Source organism: Euwallacea similis, chromosome 3, assembly GCF_039881205.1.
Source record: "Euwallacea similis isolate ESF13 chromosome 3, ESF131.1, whole genome shotgun sequence".
Lineage (NCBI taxonomy): Eukaryota > Metazoa > Arthropoda > Insecta > Coleoptera > Curculionidae > Euwallacea > Euwallacea similis.
Genome location: NC_089611.1, coordinates 136666 through 163256, shown reverse-complemented (window position 1 = coordinate 163256; position 26591 = coordinate 136666). Strand labels below are relative to the sequence as shown.

General features: G+C 33.8%; 1 protein-coding gene across 2 annotated transcripts; it reads right to left on the bottom strand.

Annotated features, from left to right (window-relative positions):
- Positions 1-9925: 9925 nt before the first annotated feature.
- LOC136419936 (homeobox protein engrailed-1-B-like) lies at positions 9926-20320 on the bottom strand. 2 transcript variants are annotated; one of them, XM_066406546.1, is made up of 3 exons: positions 20112-20320; positions 19419-20038; positions 9926-11021 (listed from the first exon to the last, which is right to left on the bottom strand). In XM_066406546.1, exons 2-3 carry the CDS (start codon positions 19972-19974, stop codon positions 10693-10695), a joined length of 885 nt encoding a protein of 294 aa, XP_066262643.1. In that variant the 5' UTR covers positions 19975-20038; positions 20112-20320; the 3' UTR covers positions 9926-10692. The 2 variants fall into 2 exon arrangements, with proteins under 2 accessions (XP_066262643.1, XP_066262642.1); XM_066406545.1 differs by having other exon boundaries at positions 19419-20320.
- Between the last annotated feature and the right edge of the window lie 6271 nt (positions 20321-26591).

Genomic DNA, 26591 nt, shown 5'->3' with positions numbered 1-26591 from the left:
TACGTTACTAGCAAATATTTAAACGAGATGGGATCGGCTGACCATGGCGCAAGTAAATTTTTTTAAGCCCAATATTTCAATTAATTCTTAAGGAAAGAAAGCGGTCTTTTTCAGGCGCCGTAGAGAACCATTTCCTGTGTTTTCAGGGAATTATGATACCATTCGTACATACAAATACAGACAATACTGAATGAATAAATGTATAGTTAACGTAGACTTTCAAGTTGATTAAACAGATAGATCTAGAATTCCTTGCATGACCTCCGGTCATGTACCGCTCCCAATTGTAAATCAATGATCGATACGAAGTTGATAGTAATTTCACCGATATTTCATCAATCATGTGTATGCTCAATTAATCTTACCAGTAGCAACATTACACAGTAATTTATTGAATATATCACTTTTTGTAGGTATTTTTGTTGTTCCTTTGGCAAATTAAATACATAGCCTTTCAGATATCTATAAAACAACTAATATTTATTTCATCCTTTTTCATATAGTGGTATAATATAAATAGCCGTATATGGACGAATCTAGATAATTTGGTATTCAATGGCTGCCATTATGAATGTAATTACTGCTAAGTAGTTGAAATGTTTTTTTTTGTTAAATTGTTGCCTTCAATTGATTTGAAATAATTGCTGGTCAGATTGAGTAAATATCAATAATGAATAATTAACAATATTGAATAATACGCATGTATTTAAATTTACTCGCTTAAAAAGTTTTCGCCAGTAGGTAGGAATGCACAAAGCGTCGTCGAGTTGCCCAATATCTTCTTTCCATTTCTATTTGAACGCCTATTCCTTTTGTGAGGTTTTCGTTAATTTTTTCTATGTCAATATCAATTTTATTTTCTTTCTCATAGTTCCTATAGCTTATGAGATATTAATTTGAAATTTGGAGTATCCTTCTCACGGGAAATTCATACGCGTTTCTAAATACTTTCACAAAGAAATAGCAGGTGACTGATTCGGAAGAAACGCAAGATATAAAAAAGCTTTCCTATTGAACAAGGAATTACAATATTGAATAAATGGCCATTGATGTAACATGAAAAAATTAGCAGCAAATTCTCAAAATTTTGATATATTATCTCAAAAACTGTACGAGCTATGAGGAAAAAAGTGCTAATCGCTGTTTTTATTTACTCAACCAACTACATTGGGCCCATTGGAAAATGCATTATAATGAAATAATGACTGAATTACGTTCAACTATTTCCATAAACTGTACAGAACGGTTTATTCATTTTATTTAAAATTTTTAACATGCACTGAAAACGCAATCCCTCTTACTGATGCCCTGTCGCTGTATTGGTTTTTAGAGCCTTATTATTATCAAGCTTTCACCCAAGACACAAATCGAATCAACTAATCCTCTTTTAAAAATAAGAACTCACGGTTGAAAGAGGCATTTTAAATCCATCAACAAATTTGCTCTACATAATTCATCACGTTTAATGCACAAGCCCATCTAGCTGAGCCGAAACCTAGCTTGAAGATAATTTATTACCCTCGAAGTGTTGCAGGCAATTAAACTTTGCTGGTACCAGCAAGAGCTCAGAAGAAAATATATATGTAGTTTATCTATAAGCTGTCGTTTAAGTAATTTTTGTTTTTTATCTGCACTTCAATAGTGACTTTCAACGGTCATGTCCAACTCTCAAGGGCCCTAGAATTTTGATAGCAACCCCCAAAAAAACATGCATACTATACATTCAGCTACATTTAATTAATTTTAATGTCAAACCATTATGATCAGTGCCATATAGAACATTCCTATCAATAACCCAGCTACTGGCTTAATACCCAAGAGAATATAAACAAGTCCATTGTTAACTTCTTGAGCAGAAATCGTCCGGTGAGTGTTTGGTAAATACAGTAGGAACCAGCATTGTCAGTACAATGGACACATCAAATATGCAGATGACATCTCAATATCACATCTACAATTGTCAAGGGAATACTGTGTAATGCTAGCTTTTGAGATCAATTTTTCAAGTCATCTTTGTGGCTCGGATTAGGAAACCAATTTCGAAAATTTGGAAGCAGTGAATGATGTTATTAATGGTGTGGTAGTGTTATAATTGATGGAAGTTTAAACTTTGGTATTGTAGTTGATAACGGTCAGAATTGCTAAGGAAATACCTAGATAAGTCTCAAGTGAGTGATACATTTTCAGTAATTGTGTTTCCGACACATGATTCTGCATGCTAACCTAAATTTTGCTAAATACATACATATATCACGATGATGCAGTTCAGGGAATATGATGCAAAGATGTCTGTGAGCAGTACATTCCACATCCCCTCTTAAGAACGATGTATCCCATTGGAAAGAATATCCCATTCGAACTTGACTGTTCATTCCAGGAAGAGAATTTTCCTCAAATAGCTTCAGATAGTGACTCTAGATCTGGATTGAACTATATCTTAAGAGAAGACAAGTATTGATATTAGTTCGAAAGCGTCTCACTGCCTTGCTCAAAGCATAACTATCAAACTGCTATTGAACAGATCCTCATCAAACTCGGCAAAAAATGAAAATAAGAGAATGTCAACTTTGCTCAGAGCAATCGTGTGGGTGAAAAACGCGTGCGATTAAAGGGAACTAGCGTTAACGGCAGAATCAACAGGAAAGCTCTAGAAGGGCTGAACCATTGATCAGCTTAGGCTGCCACTATTACCAGGAGCTATACTGAACGCTATAGAAAATCTACCAAAAGACGAACCACAGATTAAGATACCAGGAAGATAAGGGACGCCAATAGAGGAAAAGTCCCTAGAAAAGGTTTTGTGGGAAGGTCGAAAGTCTACCCACAAAGGCCAGAATCCATACAATATTTCCAGAGAGCAAAATGATTGCAACTACTTACGTGGAAACAAGGTCCAACTTAGGGTGGCGGAAGATTTTCGGCTAAGGGAGCTCTTTTTTCATTCTGTCTCTTCACCTGTGGTCACTGTTTGCAAGCGACTTGTTGGTGTGGTCCACTAAGGAGTTGCGAAACGTAGTGTGCTAATGGAGCAATAATAAACTTTTTAAGATGTTTTTTAAAGATTTTCCTCTTCTATTTTTATTTGAAATCGGAAAAGAGACATTGTACACACTTTTTGAAAAGTATGTAAACGCCACACACGCAGCGATAAGGTCAGATAAACATCTGTAAACGGACCCCGTCATGTTAATAAACAACTGTCACTGGTCAATAAAGTAATTAACAGTGACTTAATTGCTTTCTATCTTAATAATCTCTTTCTGTCGGCCTTTCCTAACGAACCCACTTTTAAACCAGTTATTTTGATAAAGCCGTTGATATTACTTCTTCAGTTACTTAACCAAAACATATGCATATTTATGTTATTCTTTTGCTTGTACGAGATGCCTCTTCAATTTGTTAATGTCAACCAGATTAGATTTGTGGTAATTTGAGCTGTTACTAGTTAGAATTTCTGATAAAACTGAAACTTAATATTATGATGAAATATAGGCAGCTTTCTCAATTACAGTTACCGTCAACTAAGATATTTCTAGGGACAACCATTAAAATGCCAATATTTTCAAGAATTCATTCACATTGCACAAAAAAAGCTGAAAATTCAATCAAGAACTTCATCTTCACTTCTTCTCGACACAAAACCTTGGATATTCTCATTAATAAATAAATTACATGTAGGACAAAACATATTCTTATTTAATAAGCGTCATTCGTCTCGCTATAAAGGGAAAAACCTGCAAATTCTAGTGAACAATTACTTTGCTAAAAATAAATTGCTGTATCTATTAATTTCGCATTAAACAAGGCGAACCGTATAGTGGACGTACGTTGATCAAGACTCACGCCAACGTGTGTGGTCCGAGACTATCACAACTTGAAAGCGCTCTTTACATACCGCGAAATTGCAATAGCGACAGGGGACGTGGTCCATTCGTCCGTTTATTGCGAATTTCTTCTGAAATTGAGGTCTAGATTAGTCAATTACGTGAAAACGGTAAAATTGAAAGGATGGAAATACAATCATTATCAACTGGAGAATAATATTCATAACAGCAAAATGAGATACAGATGTTAATATATTTATAACTTTATGTATTAAATGCGATTCTGCATTATCTAAAAATTTAGGAAACGCACTTTTTAGGGATTCATTCGCTTTTCCCTCTTTCCTTACAGCTGCTTCATTTGTTACCAAATTAAATAGATTAGTCAAGATTTGCAATTCGGATATATCCTCCTTCATTCCTCTAGTAACCAAAGAAACTAAGCTTATATCATTTGTAATGTCAAGCTTGATTCCGAGTTATTTTATATCCGGCGTGTGTGTATCGGATTTCCTAGAAGCAAACCTCTAGTAACTTTTTTATATAATTTAAAAATAGAATTGATACTTCGGTGTTTGCCAAATGTAATTTGATCGAAATGAAACTTGGTATAGTCTGTGTGATTTCTTGACAGTCAGAATGGCGTAATATGCGTAACGTTTGGGAATGTCTAACCTATGTATGCTTTGCTCTTGAGTGAATTCGATCTTAACATACTTCCAACCACTTGTCGTGTGGTGAATCAACGTATTCATATTTTTTTTAAAGTCATTAGTGAATTCGGCATCCTCCACTATTAGAGCTGTATGGCATGTGTGCGTTTTAGAAAAGAAATTGCCAAGGTGTATTTTGAAGGTAGTTGAAATTAAGTAGTTTTCCAGATCAGAATCCAAATAAATTCTTCTGAACTGTCTAGAAAAAAGTCTTTTGAAAACACATGCAGACTAGAAGTTTGCAGATATAGTTCCTCTAAAAATGTCTCTTTACAAATATATTATAAAAGGTTGGTTAACACATTGTTATCTCGTTTATGTTTAATTGAAGTTTTATTCTTACTAATAACTTTAATGGAAAAATCATGCCATGGATGAGCTTCGCGTCACGCAATCACTAAAAGTATGCTTTTGATCTGCCATACATTCCAGATGTATTGGAAAGTAATTTGCTAAATGCATTTTCTACGTTCCTTGTAAATCTGAAAAACGCATTATATGAAAATTTAAGGAATATCAAACAGTTTCTATTATTATTCATATTATATACTATGTACTTCTATTATAATTCACATACATTCATTATACATATTACATAATCAAAAAGCGACATACGTAGCCTAATTAAAACGGATAATAATAATTCACTTCTTAAACGGACTGTGGCACATTACTTGCCCCGCCACATGGCCCTTATGACCCCCATATCGCCATTTCAGCGGCCAAAAATAGTCCTAACTAAGGGCTTTAAAATAAACTGTTCCGCTATATATTCAAAACCCGAATGCCCCCTAATGTCACCGAGGAGCTCCTAACTGCTTCAACAATTGCTCTAATTAGGGACAAATGTTTCCCGAAGGATGAAGTGGGACGACTCCCCTGTCAAAGGAATGTTTGATGTTTGCAGATAATATTATCCGGACAATGAGGTAAGGGCAAGGGAGTTGCGGTATAATGGCTCTGTAACTGCGATAATGGGGCTTATGATCTGGATGGAACTTGGGCTTGTAGAGATTGATTAAGTATCTAATACATAAAGGAGATCTTAATACGTTTTAAAGGAAAATACACAATTATATAAAATTAAAGAAGAAAGTTCGAGAATATGTAACAATTTTTCTTTTTGAGTATGAGTATATTTACCAACCTACAGTAAATATAAAGTCTACAGAACCAAAACTAAACTGGGACATATACCAACTTAGAGAGACTGGCAATACAATTGGAAACGTGGCGGCACTATCGGCCATGCCAGAGGAAGAGGTTCAACGGTATTACTCAAACCATAAGTAAAGCTAGGCAAAGCGAATCCTCTTTTCTTGAATAATCCTTTGAATCACTGTCTGAATAACTAAATCCATGATTTCTTAGCACAAATACATACATCCATTCTCCAATATGAAACAAAATATAATGACCAAGGCATGTCTCTAAAGATACACGACTGGAGACCTAAACTTTTAACAGAAACAAAACAGTGCAACTAAATAGACTTTTGCAAAGCTCGGACTTTACTTAAAAAACATACATCTCGAACATTTCTGATGTCCGAAAATTCAAGCTCCACACCGGACGTCTTTGCATTTCAAGACAAAAAAGACAATGCCGGTTTCTTTTCCCTTCAACCACTCTATTGCAGCTTTTCCAAATGTATCTATTTTTCTTTTCTTTACATTTTATGAATGATTATTTATGTATCTACTCGAATACTAGAAATTTTCCTAATTGGACCTAGATTTCATTTAGTTTCGATTTCAGTTACCTTATTTTTTTTTCATTTTTAACTATTTCTACCACGAAATAGAATTTCTACTTTTCAAGAGCCTCCAGCCTGTGAATCGGAAATAAATTTTGCGTTTCCAATGGACTTGGTGGACTTGTTATGAATTTTCAAAAAGACAAATCAAAGCATTATGCAAAGTTCAATTTCCCATTACAATTTTTTTACCGCCATTGATAGTTGTTACTTCAGTGTGTTTAAGTAAGATCAATGTTTGTGTCCATTATTACCTACTTTATTTACATTGATGATATCGGCAAATTCCCGAATGCACATAAATCGTTCCAAATCAACCAAACAGCTTTCCTTACAATTCCAAAAAATCCAGAAATACGACTTTTTCGAAGTAATCGCCGCCTTCATTAGCGGTTTCAAACGCGACCACACCGCGTCGCTCTATTAGAGCCCGACAGGGCGACATTTGTTTAATTGGGGCCCCTTTGCTGTATGATTTATTCACTTTTAATTCGGCTCACTTGGACTGCATTCTCAGACTCGTTCCTCGTTATTTATTTTCGGCGCTTTGATTGCGTTAATTTTAAGCTACTTTACTTTCATCTTGGAGGTCCCCAGATAGGGCGTGCACTTGTAAATTACTTTTGTAAATTGACGGGTAGTAAACCGTAACTTTCGAAAGTGCCGAAATGTTTGTTTAGGAACTTCACACGTGAATGAACCTAAAACGTTATAGTAGTGTATGGGCATTGTTGACTTTATAAGAAAGGGTAAACAACTGAGCTTGAATTTATACCTACACGTTCAGCTGAAGCCAGGGGCATCTATACTACCATTAGCGTCATTATACTCGTATAACGCAGGGGCCCAGTACCATCGATCTTTCCGTAACTAGATTACATAATTTTCCCTAATAACCTTCTAAGATTTGCATAACAAAACCAGTAGCAGCCGCAGTGGGCAAAAAAGAAAAATTCGGCGGTTCATTAGGAGCGCGTTCCAGAACCGGGCGCGCCCTTTGGGTGTCGCATGTCGTAAATCACAATGGTCGGACCACCCGGACGAGGCGCGCCAAAAATGTTAACAAGACGTGTGACAAGTGCCGCGCGTTGACCCATCGGAATACCAACAGTTTTCGGACCTTCGATAGGTGGCCGGGTGCTCTTATCGGCAAAGGAGCATGCTTATTACGTGTCGGGACTGTAATTTATTGATTTTGGTGCACACGTATAAAATAAAAATTAATAGTAATAACTGACGGGTAATCTTTCGGCGGCGTCCAAGCAGAAACTAAAGAAATAAATGGACAATTTAAAAGTGAAAGTTTGAATTTTGCAAAAACCACGGGAAATCAAAGTCGCTTAACAATTACTGTAATTACAATCCTTTTTTTCTTTTACTATTGCCAGAGTAATAAAAAGTTGCAATAAAGCCCAAGGAAATTAACAGCAGAAGACGTTCTATCCTTTATTTGTTCCCCCTATATTCAAACTTGGAGAACTTCGCTCGCGGTTTGCAATCCCAATAACTGTTAGTTGAGGCTAGTCGTGTTCCCACGTACTTTCGATAATCTGTTAAAATTTGACTGATGTTCTTACATTTATGCGTCACAAAAGCCGAAACAATGGATGTTATGTAGGAACAATTGTGGCAATAATTTCAAGGTGTGTTAGCACCACTGTAGTTACAGCTTCTGGGATTGTTCTATATTGGCATCTTGCGTAGCTAACAATGCTTGACTTAATTCATGCGTTGTTGGCGTATCCAAGGAAATAATCGGATAAACCAGAAAAGCAATTGTCAAACCATTAGAAAGATCTACATTTAAAGACTCGCCACACCGCAGCAACATTTAGTGTCGATTAGGTGAACTATGTTTTTTTTTAAGTAAATATGAATGTCGTAGAAGCGAGGAATTTGGCACCAACAAAATCTAAACTTTTTTTAAAACATTTCTAGTTCGGGGAAACGTGTTATTAGTTTTGGTAATACCGTATTTAGGTGGAGGAATTTCAGTAAATTTTGTGGGGACAGCTCTTTAAGATGACCTAAAGTTGATTATTAGATAATTGCTTTAAGATGTGAAGGGTTGCTTGATTGCATTTAAAGCAAATTACATGTTTGTGTAAAGAAAATTCAGACTCGCAGCTTTGTTTTTTGTTTTGTCACATATACATACAAAGGTAAGTCTTGCGTCTATACAACCATGCTTCATCCTGTTCATGTAGGTTTAATGATATTGACTTGTTTATCTCTGTACCTCAGTGTTTAGTTATATTGTTTTTACTTACAGAAGAATACAAAATATATACATATTGTATATATATCAAAACAATTATCCTAGTAATTTTGTAGATAAATGTTTTCAAAACTTCGAACAACATATGCTGAGGCAAAATAAAATTATAAAAAAATGAATTGAATATTAAAACCATTTTTAGAACAGAAAGCAGACGTTGTTAAAAATTAGCGAAGATGAAACCACAAAACGAAAATTAATGTACAAAAACTGTCATTTGTTAAAATATACAGATATTTAATAATGTCATATAATTGTTAAAATGTGATATACATATATGTATGTCAGAAATGTCATATACATATATAAAATTCCTTGCGAATGTGAGAAATTTTATATTGGCGAAATGTCTAAACTTTTAAAAAGAGAATTAAAGAACAGCAACGTTACATTAGAAATAGAGAATTTCATGGGTCAAATATATATTAGCACGCCTTTGCTAATGGGCACAATAAAAGTAACGATACTTCTATCGTTATTAAAGAATCATTATCAAAGAGCGTAAAATCAAAGAAAGTCCATATGTTTTATTTAATAAAAACCGATGGGAGGTCTTTTGTTCAGTAGGCGTAGATAACATTTGGTTACCTATGTTTGAGCAAGGAGTCAACCTCGAACACATTAAAGAAACTAAACACTAACAAATACCAATTATACTGATCACCAACATAAATAATAAACTTTTAAACCAGACAAGTTAAATTAGGTACAATGATCTAACATCAATTACTTATCTTTTATAAATCTTTTGAAATGATGACATGACTCAGGGATTCAGTCGATGAATTTTCAGGGTGTTTCAAATACTGTTTGTAATAATTTTTTTCGCTGTTTTGAAAACGATGACCGATTTAGACAAATCGGTCTCCGAAGCGTTAACAAAGATTTTTTCCTAAGTCTTTAGTAAAGGGTGAAGATTATTCTCAGTTAATTTTAACTAAGAATAAGGCGCAATTTTATCGTTCCAGTGACCCCTTTTTTGTGAGACATTATTCTGAAATAAAATGAAAGTAAAAATGGACATTCCGCCTCAAATGTATAGAACATGTTTAGATAAGAATATTCAATAGGCCCACCGAACCTATGTCCGAATATCAAATTGATGGCAATAAGTTGTCCTATCTTCTTATTGTACTCTTTTTTTTGGCTTATTGTACATAGTCGCGGTATCGAAGGAATTTTAAACATCGCCAAAAAAAAGGAAGGAATAAACTAAATTTTGGAAACCAAGAACTTTGTATTAAAGTACTAAAATAGTAAAGGTGATGTGAAACAAAATGTGGAGAATTCAAGGAATGGTGATGAAAATTGTTACGTAGATTGAAATGAAACTTCTAGTCTATATAAAGGAAGAACAAAACTGTATTTCAGATCTATCCAATAACGGAATCTATATACAAAAACATTGCACTATAAGGATATTAAATAAATTCAGTCTACTATATGTACATCATTATAATAGAACGTATCTATTTGTATATTAAACACCCTTTTCCTGCTACAAATTGCTTGTTAACAATTGCGTTTTACATTATCATTCTCATTGTTAAAAAAAGTTCCAGGAAAATTTCAATGGGCCCGAAAATATACAAATACATATTGGATAATATTTATAACACCGTAAAGCTTCTAATTCAGACATGGGTTTTTAGTAATAATTACATAACAGCATTTGGCAATATACATTATAAAGTTAATCCGTATTATGTACAGAAGTATTAAATATTTTGTAATACCAGAGATGAATACTGAATTAATTCCAAACGACAATTTACAAAACCGCCATATATTGGTTATATACTTAAGAGGTATATAAAAAGGGGATAAATTTGCTTTTAGATTACTTATTTACACACAACAATTTAGTATTAATAGTATATGTACGAAGTAATGCTTCCAAATGCCCATTATTGAGTGTTAGATTGCAAGTTAGTACCATTTACAGACATAAAGAGCTAAAATCAAAATTCTCTTCTTAAAAATAAATTATTATATGAGATCACAAGGTTCTAAAATCAGGATTCTAATGTCGGACTAGGCATCTATACTCATCTCTTTGTAAATTCCAACATTAAACATCTTTGCTTCAAATATTTCGAACTTAAAGTAACATCATCCTGTTTACCCACATAAAGGCATGTCATCCTCATCACAAGGGACTGTACTATGATTGTACAGACCTTGCGCCATGAGCTGCAAAGCCAGAGGGTTTTTCTGCCCTGTGGATTTCTTAATCTTGGCCCTTTTATTTTGAAACCAAATTTTAATTTGGGCTTCATTGAGCCCCAACTCAGCGCTCAGCTTCTGACGTCTGCTTTCAGTCAAGTAGCGATTTTCCGTAAATTCAGCTTTCAGCTTCGCCAATTGGGCACTAGAAAATGCAGTTCGCGGTCTTTTGTCTTCGGCTTTATTAGCAGATTGAGGTTTCTTCATCCTTCTAGATCTGGGACCTGAAACAATAAGAGAATTGTTTATTAACAAAAGCAATACTCGACAATATTGCGAGTGATTACACTTAAATTTTAATGCCACTTAAACCATCAAGGCTCTCTCTCTCTCCAGATCTAACCCTATCGGAGACAAGCACGCATAAATCATGTCTCAGGCGTTTTAGGCCGGGTGCTAAATTGGTTCTACTTATAAGAAATCGGACAGATGGCGTGATAGCTATATGAGTTTCGATGACGTGAGCTGCCAATAGCCTTCTTTTTCTGCTCGAGGGTGTTGCGAGGATGGATTTACTGTTTATAATATGGATTTGAGTGATTTATTTTAAGAGCCCGTCAGTAAACGTTGTCTTTGTTATTTGTTTTGCTTGTTGTTTTGATAAGTGGTAACTCAATGGTGGAAGTGAGTGGATGTGGTGAATTTTCAATGGTTTTCTAGAATAATTCTGGAACTAACCTGCTTTAATTAAAAGTGAAAAATTTTAAGTCAAATGGGGAGGGAAGATTTTCAATGCAAATAGAGTCAAACTCGTTTGAAATATTTAAGATTAAAGAAATTGCCATGGCTGATTACACCCATGGAAATTTAGAAAAAATCAAGGACCAGACGTTCAAGTTCACGCAATGTAGCAACTGTGAAAATGATGAATGTTCTAGAGGAGGAATTAGGAAAATAAGTCAGATTTTGTATCAAACAACTCAAATGGTATTACAAAGGATTTACTGCTAATATCAGCTTTAAAAGGGAATCATAAACAATGGATGAGATTATCTAAGGATTGAAGTAAAATAATCATACAGTTAAATGTGGTTGATTTTTAGGTGGTTAATTTTCCAGAGAAAAATTAGGTCAGGTCCTGATGGAAAAACTCAAACTGCATTAAACAAGAATTGCTACTTAAATTGGGTTTCGCAAAAACTTAAGAGAGTGGTTAAGATTATGATCGTTGGAAAATTGGAGCAAGTAACATAAAAATAAAACGGGTTAACCTTCCAAGGGGGATAATATCAGATCTTGGAATATTTAAGTGATTAAATTTACAAGAAATTGAAGGTGATTAATATTCAACAATAAAATTATAATAGAAAGGAAAATTATGATTAAAGATGCTGAATTTATTGAAACTTTCGCATAAAGTAAAAGATTAGATTGAGCCCGAGAAATTATGTCCGATACTGGAGTAACTCATAAGGTTAAAAAATAATAAATTACAGCATTCGTTGGTTATATCAGGAGAACTGAGATGCTTGATATGCGTCAAAGATTTTTAACAGAGCTATAAGCAGAAGGATTGTCTCATGAAAGAAATGAAAAACAGAAAATCATATCGCATCCTGAAACAACCAATTGAACGTTAATCAAGAAGAGTTCTAGCTTATAACGTAAAAAAGGTGGATGTTATTACTAATTAACCTGAACTAACCTAAACAATTGAACAGAAGTAACCCTTTACTGAATAGGCTACATTTTTCAGAAAAAAACTGAAAATCTGCAACAACCAGCTGAAACTTTAATAAAGCAGAATCCAGAAATTTCATTTAAACCGGCTAGAGAGAAGAGATTTAAGAGAAATGTTTAGATTGGATACAAGAACTTTCTGTAGGTGGAAACTATTGCTCAAAATTTACATCCTTCTAACAGAAAACTTAAAATATTTCTTCAGGATAAACAATGCGAAACCCTGAAATCAGCCCACTGAAACATTAAAGATGACGTTTAAATAGAGTTTAATGATGAGTGAATTCAGTCCATGTATGGACATCGGATCCTGATGAAATAATTCCGGCAGTGCTTCAGGAGGAATTGAATACTCTATGCTCTCATTGTTAAACAAGGTGTTACAAGTAGCGTAGGACTGGGATATGTCCCTCAACTCTGAATATTAGCGAAAGTGCTCTTCATTTTGAAAGTGGAAAGACGCGACTAGAATCGCTCAAACCTTCATATTAATAAGTTTGACATCATCTCAGATTGAAATATTGGAATAATTTGTCAATAGGTAGAAAGTGATTATTTAAAAAAAACACCTCAAGCAGACGCTGAAATATCAGAGGAATGTCTTGGATAAAATTGTTTATTACCTATTGTTACTCCAATGGTAAATAGCAAACCACTTAATCGGTGTCCTATGTTAACGGTTCATCGCTCAATGTATGGTTTTTTTAGTAATCACCCGGTATATAAGAAAGGAAGTACCGGGGCGACAGTCTGTTAGAAAAAGTCAACAAGATAATTAAACAGAAAAGATGAGTAGTGCCCAAAATGCCATTTTATAATTAAAATTTCTAACTATTACAATGATTTAACTGATGACACGAATTACAAGTCTACATAGTCTCAATCGAAGGATATCAAGTTAAATCGTTATAATTTAAATACGTCCGTAGAAGTTGAATATGCTTCATTACATCTGGAAAGTGAGGAGGTGGGACTTAGTTTAGTGCTAGATTTCACTACAACATATGACTATTTCAACAAAAATTACTTATTTTGCAATTGTAAAAATAAATTTTAAATGTAAATAAGTGGCGGCTTCATATCTATGTAACTCTAAATAGATTGTAAGCGTGCTTAAGAATGAAGAAACTGGGAAGCTTGGCATCTCCTTTAATAATATTGGGATAGTCCAAGGTATCATACTGGAATCTATTCTATTCATGGTGTTTGTCAAAACCTATCACTGTTAATAAATTTAATGTACAATATTAAATATTAAGTATGCATGTGCCACTAATTTATTGAGTGGGGATTAAAAAAATTGAAAACCTGTTGGATACAGCGAAAGAAACATTACGATCAATGGATAGGTCGTTTTCTGGGAATAGACTAATGATAAACAACCATAAAACAAACTTAGTTACTTTCAAGAACTCCAAAATCAAAAAACCGCAAAATTTCAAATTAGTTAATATACAAAAAGAGTTCTACAAAACTCTTACGAATTTGTATACATGAACACTTAAATGGGACGTCCCATTTAGATAATTTGGTAGTAGTAGGGTAATGTAAATTTTACAATGTAAAATGAAATTAAAGAATCTGTGTCCTCAAGAACCAACCCCTTGTGGAAACGGACCGGATTTTGTGATTTTAAAAGGAGGTAGGCAAGTCTTAGGCACCTAGTTTTCAGAACCTGCTTTCTCCTCTGAAATAAATTTCTGACTGATAAATAGGATAGGATTTTCTCTTCCACAAAGAGTATGTTCTGTGGAGAGGAAATGGTTAACATGGAGTGAAAAGAAGTTTATTGATATTGCGGTTACAACTATAAAGCAGCTGAAAAACTTTAATTTTTCACTCAATAATTTTATCGTTGAAATTAACGCACTGAATTTTTGAAAAAGAAATGAAGCTGTCAATAAAGTTGGAAATAAAAGAAGCATTCCAGCTAGTATCTGATAAGTCTCAATTCAATTCAATGGCTTTAAGAGTCGGTTGCATTAAGGATGACGCACAAGGACAACTTTACCCTATTCCGTAACTCTATAAGTAAGTTTTCAAAACATGTTTATTTTGGATACGTTATGGTCATCATCGTGGAAAAATTGATCAATATAACTAATCAGAATGCCAAGAACTGTTGGTTGGTAAAAAATGTTTTTATTCAACTAGTCTAGTCTAAACTAACTAGTAACGAATACAACAACAATACTGCCAAGTTCATTCTGACTGGGTATGTTTACTTAATCCATCCTTATTCACGATTTTGGCGACCCCCCAGAAAACAACGTGTGCGACAAGCAACCTTTTTTTTATCAAAAATCAATCTTTTTGGCCGATCAAAGACATCCGTCAACGAGGTACCACTTTCCTGGTGTTATTCGTTATGTTAATGACTCGAGATCAATCAGAGCCATTGTTCTACCTTTTAGGAACCGTCGATAATTAGGTAGCTACTGTATTATTCGGGTTCCATCTCGATAAGACACTAGACCAGAAATTAAAATGACCTTAATTTGAAAGAGGTATTAATTCTGTTTGATAAAACAGACTAAGACAGAATTGTTAGCGTCGATGAAATAACTTTTAGAACAGTAGGAATGCGTCTATTTATGGCCTAGGGAAGTGAAATTTAATAGTACAACTGGAGATTAAGTATCTACTTTACAATGTACTTACGTATCGGAAGAGCTTCTAATTAACTCTTTCCGAAACGAGAACCACGTCAAAAAAAGCTCGTATAATACAGATTATTATTTAAATCAATCAAACAAAACTCTTAACTGAGTCTTAAACCGCAAGAAAGTATCGTATTACCGGCTGCCCACAGCGTTCGACTTGTGTGGTCCCCCGTTTCAACCAGATTCAGATTCGTTTCATTTCCACATTGCGAAAGCGCGTTTACTCGAAGCTGCCGCTCGTTTAAATCGGGTTTAAAATTGAATTGTAACGCCATCTATTCGATGTCGTGGGAAAATGACAAAATTGCCCTCCGCGTTTGTTGGATATGGTGATTGCGAGGTCGTACCTAATTGCTTTTCGAAGATGTAATTTGCAACTGGTTTTCTGACTACTTCTGCTTCATCTTGTATTTAATGTGATACTAATTTGCGACCTGTATATAAATATGTGCATCATTAAAATTTAAGAAGTTGACTTAAATAATTTAATTATAACAAACAAGTAGTACGTGGAAATACAATTTGAAAAGTACTCCCGGATCTCTTGACTCTCTTGTAGACATTCTGGATTTGGGTTTGAACTAAGGCTCCTCATTTTCTTTCTTGGAAAAAATAGGCCAGGGAACGAGCTTGGAATATTTCTAAACTGGTAATTCACAACTAATTTTCTAGTTACTACTGCTTCATCTCGTATAATGTAATGTGATGGTAATATTTGATCTTCCTATAGCTGTGTGTTACTAAAAAAATACGTCTCGGTGATTTAATGATAATTGAATGATAAATTAATAAATCGGAAAGTACGTGAGAATACGACTTGACTATGATCTGAAATGAATTTTATGCCTAGGATTGAACAGTGTGCCTAGGAACCCAACTGGGAGGATTTTAAACTGCGGGCAGTCTACTAGTGGTTTTTTGACTACCACTGCCTACGTGGATCATTAAGATACCAATATGTCGAATATTCAGTGTTAAAGTTTTAAATCCAAGGATTAAACGAGAGAAAATTAACAACAATCACCAAACAATATGAAAGATTAAAAATACCTATGTGGGAATATGACTTGAAAATTAGCAGCCTCGTATCTAGTTTGAAGACATTTGAGAATAGGGCTTGATCTGAAGTTTGTTTTGAATGTTCAGTTAAACCACCGGATGGTACGTGGGAACACGACGTAGGAGGATGTTAACCGGGCTTAATTTGCATAGTTTTTTAAATAAAGTTACTGAGTGGAACCCCTAAAGATATCATTTCTAAATCTATAAAATTTATTATCTAATAACTGTACTTTAACTGCATTTAACCCCCCCCCCCCCCCCCCCGAGCAAGTTCATATTTTACTTTTACAAATGTTTCCGGTAGATTGCAAAAGGAGGAACTCAAATCCATGTAGAGAAAGATAAGTAGAAAGACATTCGAATGAACAGAGAGACTCAAATTAGTTAGGATATTTTAGAAATTATTTATATTGGAATTTTTATAGTGAAGCCAACCACAAATTGACATATATGAATATATGATAGCCAAAAGAGATATTTTCTTTAGAATATTCATGTTCTTAAACATATGGAGAGGCTCACCCTAATTCATAACCTGATGTTTAGCTTCTGAACGTTAAGTGTTAAACCCTCCTCGTTTCATACTTAACGCTCCTTCTCTCACTTATGTTTTGAGCCAATTTCTTCTAAGTACTCACTCGTCTATTTGTTAAAACAATAATAATCTAGAAAATTAGCTGCCAATCTACTGCTGCTCTGATTATATTACCGAGAAATTACAGGTAATTTACCCATTCATTGTGTAGCATTTATTTAAGTAGCACCAATTAATTTCAGCGAATGGGCTGGGCTCGCCTGATGTAGTTTGATTTTAATTGTGATAATTATTTATCGACCTCATCAAATCCATTAGCTGCAATTGAAAATGATATAGAACCATGGCTAATGGATTGATTAAGTTGGAAATGGTTAACGACGAATGCGGAAATCAAGGCAGATTGGACAGAAATGCATGGACATCACCGGTACTATTTAAAAGTAGGTGCATGCATATTTGCATTATGCAATATTGAAAACTGAAGGTATTTTTTTTGAGTATGTTGCAGAGGGCAAATAAACTATCTATTTGACAATAACGAACTCTTTTTCTGGTCAGATTTAGTGTTTTTAAATGAAATTCAGAGAAGAATCTACCGCTAAAAATGATAAAATATATAAATCAGATATCTGAAACAACTTTTTCTGGGTTTTTGAACACCTCATTTTTCTTCTTATTTTTGTTTTCTTAAAATTTGTGATGCAAATCATGTTTTATACTATAATATGTATGCTGTGTTAACTAAAGTCAACTAAAATTTACTTACTTAAAAATCCACCTTGCGTATCGAAATTTAAGTAAGATCTAATTTGCATTATCCAGAGAGGATGCAATAATTATCAATTAAAAATTAGGTTTAGGTGTTACCAGTTAAGGTATTTTTCGCTGTGAAGGTAAAGCTTATCTCAAAAATCATTTAAAGAAATTGCTGTTATCTGATACTTCGATGTGTTATTGTCAAATTTTCAAATAACAAAAATCAGTAACCAAATTTTCCAAGTCAAACCAACTACAACTAATGGATATTTCTTTAGATATTTAGTGTGATAATCTTTATTTTGATTGCGTAATGTGCAGTTTTAAAATTCCCTTAATCAAAAAGATTGGTATCGGGTATAGAACAATAGCAAAACCCTGTGTTCGAAAGAATAACATTTCAGTAGCTATTTCAGTTTTTATTAAAGCCTTTTTCCATCGAAAAACAGGTACGTTAAGTCAAACACAATGCAAGCATCCGAAACCCACTGTATTGTGTTTTGAATTTGCTACACTCTGTTCGAAGTGTAAGAAGGATGGTAAGACGCCGGACGAAATTGCAGGTAAAATCCTTAATTTCTCCTTAAAAGAAATAGGGATTTATTCTCTACCGGAAGCTGTATCCCCCCGTTAATTGAATCAGGATGTTTCCTTGCAGTTATGCAACTTTTTTAATATTTATATTCATAATAGACGTAGATTGAATACTACAATAGTTTTTGATATAGTGAGGGACGAGGATTAGAATTTTGTGTAATTATTACTGCAGAAAAAACTACCTCAGTCTATATCCTATTCAAAAAAGGAATTTTTATGTACATACTTGAAAAGAGCTTTTTTACCTCGCAAAATATGCCGAAAATGCTTTGTGGACGAAATACAAGGTATTCAACTTTAATTGATACACCACTAATCTTTCACAAAGAGTAAAACTTTTTAAAAGTATTTCTTCAATTTGGTATCAAAGCACTATGTTCAATTTTTCCTTGCCTGCATCGCTTTTGAATATATTTGCAATATACATTGATTTAAAAAATATCGACAAAAACTCTGATTAACACTTGACTTGAATCTGAATATTACCATAGCAGTCTTGAGCAGTTCTAGCTCCATTCAAGTTACATATGTATTCAATTAATCAACATGGTAACCGAGGTAAAAGAGATTTGCAGTAAGGAGTGATTTCAAATTTTTCGCTAGTAAGGCGAGTGGGGAGGAGCAGTTATCAATAATTTTAGACTTTTCAGTTTTTTAAGAGACCGATATTTGGAGATTTCATGTTTTTACAATTTTTAGACACGTGTAACCTAGAAAACAATACAAATCTCCGTAGCATAGAAACATTGCGAATTCTTGCTTTGACATTGAAATACTAAATTTCGAACATTAACATAATTGAATATTATCATTGATAACTAACCAGAGACTTACCATTAATTTATTATTATAAATCTATATAATAGGAGCTTACCTCCTCATTTCAAACGCTATAGAACACGTGCTATTTTTTCATTTATTCAGCAAATGAACTACAATTATTGTGACATTTATTACATGCGGCTGATAAAGTTCAGAATTGAAAACGCACAAAAGGATAAAAATGAAAAAGTTTTGTAAACAACGAGGTGAGACAAAAATAAGACAAAACGTTTAATCCGCTTATTTCCAGTTTGCCCCTAAGCAATACATTACTAAATCAACCGAAACATTTTTTATGGGTTAAAAACATTATTTTGTTTACTGACATTTTTTGCTAATAACCATATTAACCAGTAATACCCAAGTAACAATTTGCAAATCGAATCAATTTAGCACTGTTTTCAACCTACGACATTGTTACTGAATGAAGGTTTGTGAACCATTAACCACCGTAATATTATGTAAATTTCACTGCTTAAATATACATATAACTGCTAACTTACCAGAACTGGGTCTGTCAGAGTATCTGGTGCAGTAAACCCATGCGGGCCACATCTTCGGCACATTACCCTCATCCTTCTTCACCTCATCATTGGTGAGCAGGCCAGGACTCTTCACTGGAGAACTCCGACCTCCTCTGGACATTAAACTGCCTCCACTGCTTGTACTGCCCGAAGGGGACAGCAAGCTGGAACTCGTAGATCCAATTTGGGAAACTGTCTGGCACAGCGACCCCAAAGGGGCCACTCCGAACAGCTTTTTGCTGTTCTGTGGCTGATCACTGGACACCACCTCATAGGGCCTGAAGCTGATTCTCGGGGAGGTCTTTGTTTTAGTTACAGCATTCTTGCCAAAATCTGGCTGTAGGATGTTTCTTATCGAGTATTTTAAAGTGTGGATCACCGGTTCGTTGCTGGGTGGAGGTGAGACACTTGATGCCACGCTGTCTATAGGGGAGGGAGTGCGGTAGCTCACTGGAGAGTCCCTATCACATTCTCGCTTGGGGCTCGGTAGGGCAAAAGAAGTTATCCTGAAGAAGGACCTCTCTGGGTGTTCCATTTTAGGGACTAGCAATTTGGGCGAAGTCGGCTCTGATCTAAGACTGTACAATCGACAGTCCTGACTATTTGAAATGGTCATGCAAGTAAAGGGCGACGTTCTGGAACTTTCGGGAGAATTGGGTGTGTTAAAGTTACCTCCACACTCGCTGGTGCAAGGACTGGTTGCAGTATTCGGGCTCGACCTGTCTTCAAAAGCCATATTCAGCTCCAGCACTAAAGTTACAATCACGCACGAGAGTATAAAAAGATTCACTAAATCCCCTCAACTGTACATGGCACTCTTGAGTGACACTTGACTCTGGGCAACGCGAGTGAGTGTTTACCAGCAAAACGGATCTGTCAAACTGAAGTGAGATTTCAAAATAGTCATCTTTATTACTGGGACACTCTGTGATCGGCACGCCCCGCCTACCAAGGCATGCGCTCAGCTTCGGACTCTCTGTATATCGGGCGGCTCACTCGGTTGCACTCAGCCTGTGCGGGGGGCGGTGCGCGTCCCACCTAGCTCGCTCTCTCTTGTTGGGCGGACGCATCCCGTCCTTGTTCCCTTGGCAGGTTGATGCAGTATGGCTGTGTTTGTTTTGCTGAGTTCTGTTAATTTGATGGTTTTTTGGACGCTGAGGATGTAACTTGTGCTAATGAAGGTGTTCGGTTGATTGTTTTGAATTTTTGCATTGGGAGGTTGTAACGAAAAAAGGATTTTGGAGTTTTTGGATGAAGTTTAATTTGCCTGGCCAGGTTTACACCATTTGTTACCACCCGAGATTGGGAAACGAGATTAGTCTAATTGAGATAAGAGAGAATGACCAGCTTTGAATAAATTAGTATATAAATCAAGAGCTTCTTATGAATTAAAATTTAATGAGAATTGAAATTACTGAGCTAACGAGAGACTGAGAAACTCGTTTCGATTTCCTTGTTCCTATGTTCCCATCTATTTAATTTCTAGGAATATATACCTATTTGTTCTAATCCACTTTATTTGAGATGGAAAGTGCATAATTGTAGATAAACTTACATAAGAAAATTCTTATCCTCCTTCAATTCTAGCAGATAAGAATCCACTATTACCTTTCTATTCCAAGTTTGAAATACATTTTTGGTGGATTACCAAGAAGATGCAGGATAGGAAAACATTATAACTTTTTTTAGATAATTTTGACTGTTATGTTACTTGCTTGTTATGTTGTTGATCGGAAATGACCCTAACTATTGATTTTTAAATGTATTTTGCATCATTTTGGACCTTGAAGATCACTGTACTTGCGATAAGACTATTTTGTAAAATTTTAAGGCAATTAAATGGTTTATTTAATTAAAGAATTATATGATTTTGGACTGTGTTGCATTTATTTTTTACCGCCTTTTAAATCTTTTGATGTCAAGATGTATATAAATGTAAAGATTTTCGATGAGTCAATAAGATCTATTTTACTTGCGTCTAATTCTATTGTGTAATTTGGGTTGAAGTAATGATTGGAAAACAAAAAAAATATTCAGATTTAGTATTTTTCTTATAATTAAAACTCAAAAAAGCAATTTTCAAAAATAATTATCTCGTAATTCTCTATTTTTAATTTAAATAAAATATATTTTATTCCTTTAAAAATACACAAAATAGGTCTAGCATAGATAAAATGAATTGCTGACTCCAAAAATGTAAAAAAAGTGCCCTGTTTAAATATTAGAAGCTAGAGTCACCCCAGTCAAACCAAAGATAATGGAACATTCTGTCATCTCGATCTCTCATTAAGCCCATCTAGCAAATCGGGTATTAATGGTGGTTTAAGAACTGATGTGATTTGTACCTCACTTAAATAACGACTTCGTTCCATCTATAATAGATTACAGACAGACCACGTATGATCTGTCAAGACATTAGTTCATAGCGTAATAACCAGCAATAAGTAAAAAGATATTATGATGAGTCTGAATGCAATAAATTATGAAGTTACGCTGAGAACTAAGATTAGTAATATGTCCTTATACTTCGAAAAGACATGCCTTGACAGCAAAATTCTGATATTTTTTTTAAATGATAAAAATAATTAGGGAAAGAACGTAAAATAGAAAGCACCGATGTAAATTCGAACGTTAATCTCCATTACAATTTTTCTATTTGCATATTTCTGGTAAGAAATAGAAAATTGTAGATTTTCTATTCTATAGACCATAATAAAACGGGTCGACTAACCCGGGTAGGATAAGTGAAGTGAAATTTAATGTGAAAAAGTCTGGCTCGAATGTAGAAACAAAAAATCGAAAAAAAATCAAATTAAGATGTTTCGGTCTCTGACCAAAATTTAGAGTTAACAAGCCTCTAAAAGGTTCCCAAGAGAAAAATAATCCGTATTTCTAAATGGAGAGCTCAATTCGAGCAGCCTCTGGAGCATAAATAACCTACCTTAATGATTTAATCATTCAAATTGACTTGGACTTTTTTTAAGGACATGAAGTGTTTATGCGGGACGTTGAAGACCGTGTTCCCACGTGTTTCCGACCATTTACTTTAGGATTTCGAGTTTGGGCCCTACACCCGTCAAGTTATACTTTTTCTTCGATCTTAATGTTTTTTGAGTATACAGGGTGTCCAGAAACAATTTCCACAAAATGAAATAGGTGATCTTACATACAAAATTATGAAAAAAAATTCCTATTAGCTTGTGCCCGGAAATGCTTTTTAAAGAAGCTACCGCTCTTTAAAGATGGCGGCCTAAAAACGAATTTTTTATTAATTACTCTAAAACTAATTTAGATCTACACTTCAAATTTGGTACATGAATTAAGAATGATATTTACTATTTTTATAGATTAAGTGCATATCTGCATATTCGTTATTAGTAAATGAAACCATTTTATAAACAAACATAAACTAATAAATGGTGAATTAATCCGGTGACCCACAATTTTAATAATAAACTTAAATCTTACTTTCAATTTAATTAAATCGGAACCAATGGCACATAGAGAACCACCAAAGACATACAATGACATATTTGTCAATAGTTATTAATCGTATTAACATTATATCATATTGTCTTTTGTTTAAAGAGCATCTAATCCGCAATTTTTAGGCTGCCATCTTTAAAGAGCGGTAGCTTCTTTAAAAAGCATTTCCGGGAACAAGCTGAAAGGAACTTTTTTTCATAATTTTGTACGTAAAATCACCCCTTTCATTTTGTAGAAGTTGTTCCTGGACACCCTGCATAGTCTGTTTTAATCCTTAGTTGCATTTTTCGGATGATTGCCTCTAATGGTGACTAGGGGTTTTAAGTAGATGTATGAGTAAGTAGATGGTCAACGACCATTTTATTACAAGTTAATTTCACAAATGTCACAAACTTTAAAATTCTGTTTCTGGTATTGTGATAATTCTATATTGTTGCATGCATCTCACGGATAAATAAATTGTCGAGAAATAAATATCAGTTTAGCAATAAATAGTCAGAAATGGAAGTGCCTAGTTGATAACAAGATAATATTGGTACATTTTATCTCATGCCTTATGGAGACACACATGAACATTTTGTTGTATTGGAAAAATGCGGTTTTGTACAGATATGTTTATCAGATTATAAAAAATGTAATATTCAAAACAGGTACTTGAAAACGTTTTTCCACCCCAAACTGTCCTGTAAAACGAATAACAGCATATATTCTGCTTAACCTCGTGCCTTCCACTTTTTTTTAGAACTAATACTAATGATGTGGTTCCGATATAAGCACTACCTATTTCACGTAAAAATTATGGATTGATTATTTTTAAAAATGAAAGAATTCTGTGGCCGTTAATCTCCGAGAGACTTTTAATCCTTCTTTTAATTTCCTTTACACAACTGAATTACTGAACTATTTATTTCAAACTAAACCTTTTTCATACTGACAGCTGCCTTATTTAGTATGCATCGATAATAATTTTAAACAAAATCTAGCATGAAATATTAACAAGGCTTTGAAAATCTCCAAAAAGGAAAACATTTAAGCTTAGAAAATTCGTTACACCCTTCTTAAGCAAACCATGAAATTGAAATTGTATAAGTCCCTACCAAGGAATGATCTCATCATTTCTTCGTTCTGTGTTTTCTTTCTGTATGACTTTATGACAGGGTCTATTTGTATTTTGTGAGATCATCTTTTCAAAGATCCTACTATTTGTGTCAAACTTTTAATAAGCCACTTGAATCTTTATAATGTCCCACGATGATTTTATGTGCTGTTATTTAAAGGGCTTTAAGTGTCACTTGAATCTTTATACATTCTTTGTTGATATGGTTTATTAGTATTATTATGGCATTATTAGCCTGTTGTGATTTCTTATAATCAACAATAAATGAAATTTGTAGTCAGAACTACTTTTATCTGAATTCAGGTAGAAGGTATTATTTTGATTAGTACGCCCCAGGTTCGTAGGAAAATTATAACTAGAGGGAACAGTGAAAGGAAACTGCAACTATAGGTGAAGGTTTTCCTAGGTATTTCTGGAAAAGTATTATTGAAAAGTGATAGACTATCTAACTGAAAGGTAGCAGACTAAAGACTGTAAAGGAATGGGATCTTAACTAACTATACATATATCTGAAAAGAAGCCGACGATACATTGCAACTATATCTATTGTAAAAGTGAGAGATTGAAAAGGATATTATAAAGCAAAAATTGTGTTGTCGGTTGAGAACGATGAAACATCTTTGATGGACTCAGAACCCTCGGGTTTTCAAAATGTGCTTACCACTTAAAAACCTGCATATAGGTTGTCTTTAAAATGGCTCTCAAGCTGTTCAGTTCGTTGAATGGGATCATTCTATGAACTCTAGAGAAAATAATAAAAAAACTTAATTCGACTGTTTTTTCCCCTATAGAGGGCCCAAGCTGAAAATACAATTTTTTTATCAATCAGTGGATAAGTCGTTTTATCATTCGCAGTCACCAACTGGTATGTTAACATTATAATATTCCAGAAATAAATTTATTTGGAATACTATGTCTTATATCAATAAAATGAATTAGACAATGATGATAAAATTAAAAGGGAGCAAGGTAATTTATAGAAAAAAAATGTTAAAGATCATCATACTGAACAGCTCAGGAACTATTTTAAATACATCCTGTACAATAATTTTTGTATGTCGTCTCAGTGGCAAAATTTCAGCAGTGAGATTATCAAAAAATTTTCTCTGTTAAAACCTTTAAGTCTATCATGTTTCTCTCTCTTTTTTACACATCTTACATTATTTGCTATTTTCGCATCTATTCGTATTTTAATAATGTAGCGTTTTATAATGACATTTTTTATTTAAAATATAGCAATAATTATCTGACATTGGTAAATTTGAATTGTATTTATTACTTACATATCTTTAAAAAAAACATTATCCTTAAAAGAAAGGAAAATTCGTTTAAGACCCCACGACTGCCACAAAATTTTACCATACAATAATTTTTGAGAATGTCAAGTGTGAAAATAATTGCTTTTATAGATTTTAAATAGTCAATCATTGAATAATAGTATCCACATATCTCCTATAAATATTAGACATGAGATAACAATTTTAAGTAATAATTGAATCTATGGCCCATTTTTCCATTTTTTCGAATTGATATTAAACTTTTAACACAACCTGTAACACATTCGGATATTATGAGCAAAGTGATTACTTTATTTTTAACTACACTAATGAAATTGCATAGGTATTATGGCACATAAAGAAAAAAATGATTACTAATAAATATCATGGTTACTGGAATGGTCAAAAATCGCAACTCGAAATTCATAGTCATAGAACATTACTAAGAATTCTCACATTAAAGCTGTCCATTCCTATACTTTTATAGAAGCATTAACCAACGGTACCGCCATTATACTTGATAGAGATTCCAAGAAAAAGTATATTTTAGGGATTCGAGTTATTTCCAAAAATGAAATATTGCCTTTGCCTCCAGCTTGTTTCAGTTCTATCCATTACCTTTTAGAGTCACTGTAAAATGGTACTACTATTTTGTGTCCATGACAACAAAACAATAATTGGTATACTTTCCAAGCGCACAAAAAAAACACGTGTCGTGATAATTAAATTTGTATTTGTATTGTTATAACTGTCCGTTTATACCAGTTATTTCTTGTTAAAACTATCTTCCTAAGTTAAGGAAATGGTACTGTACTAAATACTAAGTCGCTTGCTATACATTTTTAAAGTATTAGGAACACGGATGTGTCATGACTAATATTAGATCTACCATATGCATTGTTGATACACTGATTAGCTAAAATTGTTCAATATATGAATTGCATTTTGCTTAGCATCAGTTAGGTTCATTATTTTTCAATCTTTTTAAGTCGAATTAAAAATAAGTAGTGCGCAGACTCATAATAAAATAAACTATTCTAATGTCGGAGTACTCTTAAATACTTACAAAATGATCCACTTGATATACAGAGTACAGTAGTAAAAGAAATATTTTAATGACTCTTAAAGTTCGTTCAGTTAGACCTTTGAAAAAGATTGAAGATTTTATTTAAAAAAAGAAAAAAATGAGGCAACAAGTAGATAGCAGAAAAGAACCGATTAGTAGCTTAAATGAATATCATTCTGACACACTTCAAATCCATACAACCCAAC

Bases quoted from the DNA above. Each gene is read 5' to 3' on its own strand.
- LOC136419936 (XM_066406545.1), bottom strand. From the start codon at position 20,175: ATGGCTTTTGAAGACAGGTCGAGCCCGAATACTGCAACCAGTCCTTGC. The intron at 11,022-19,418 runs GTAAGTTAGCAG...TTATTGTTTCAG, and splicing joins CTCTGACAGACCCAGTTCTG to GTCCCAGATCTAGAAGGATG.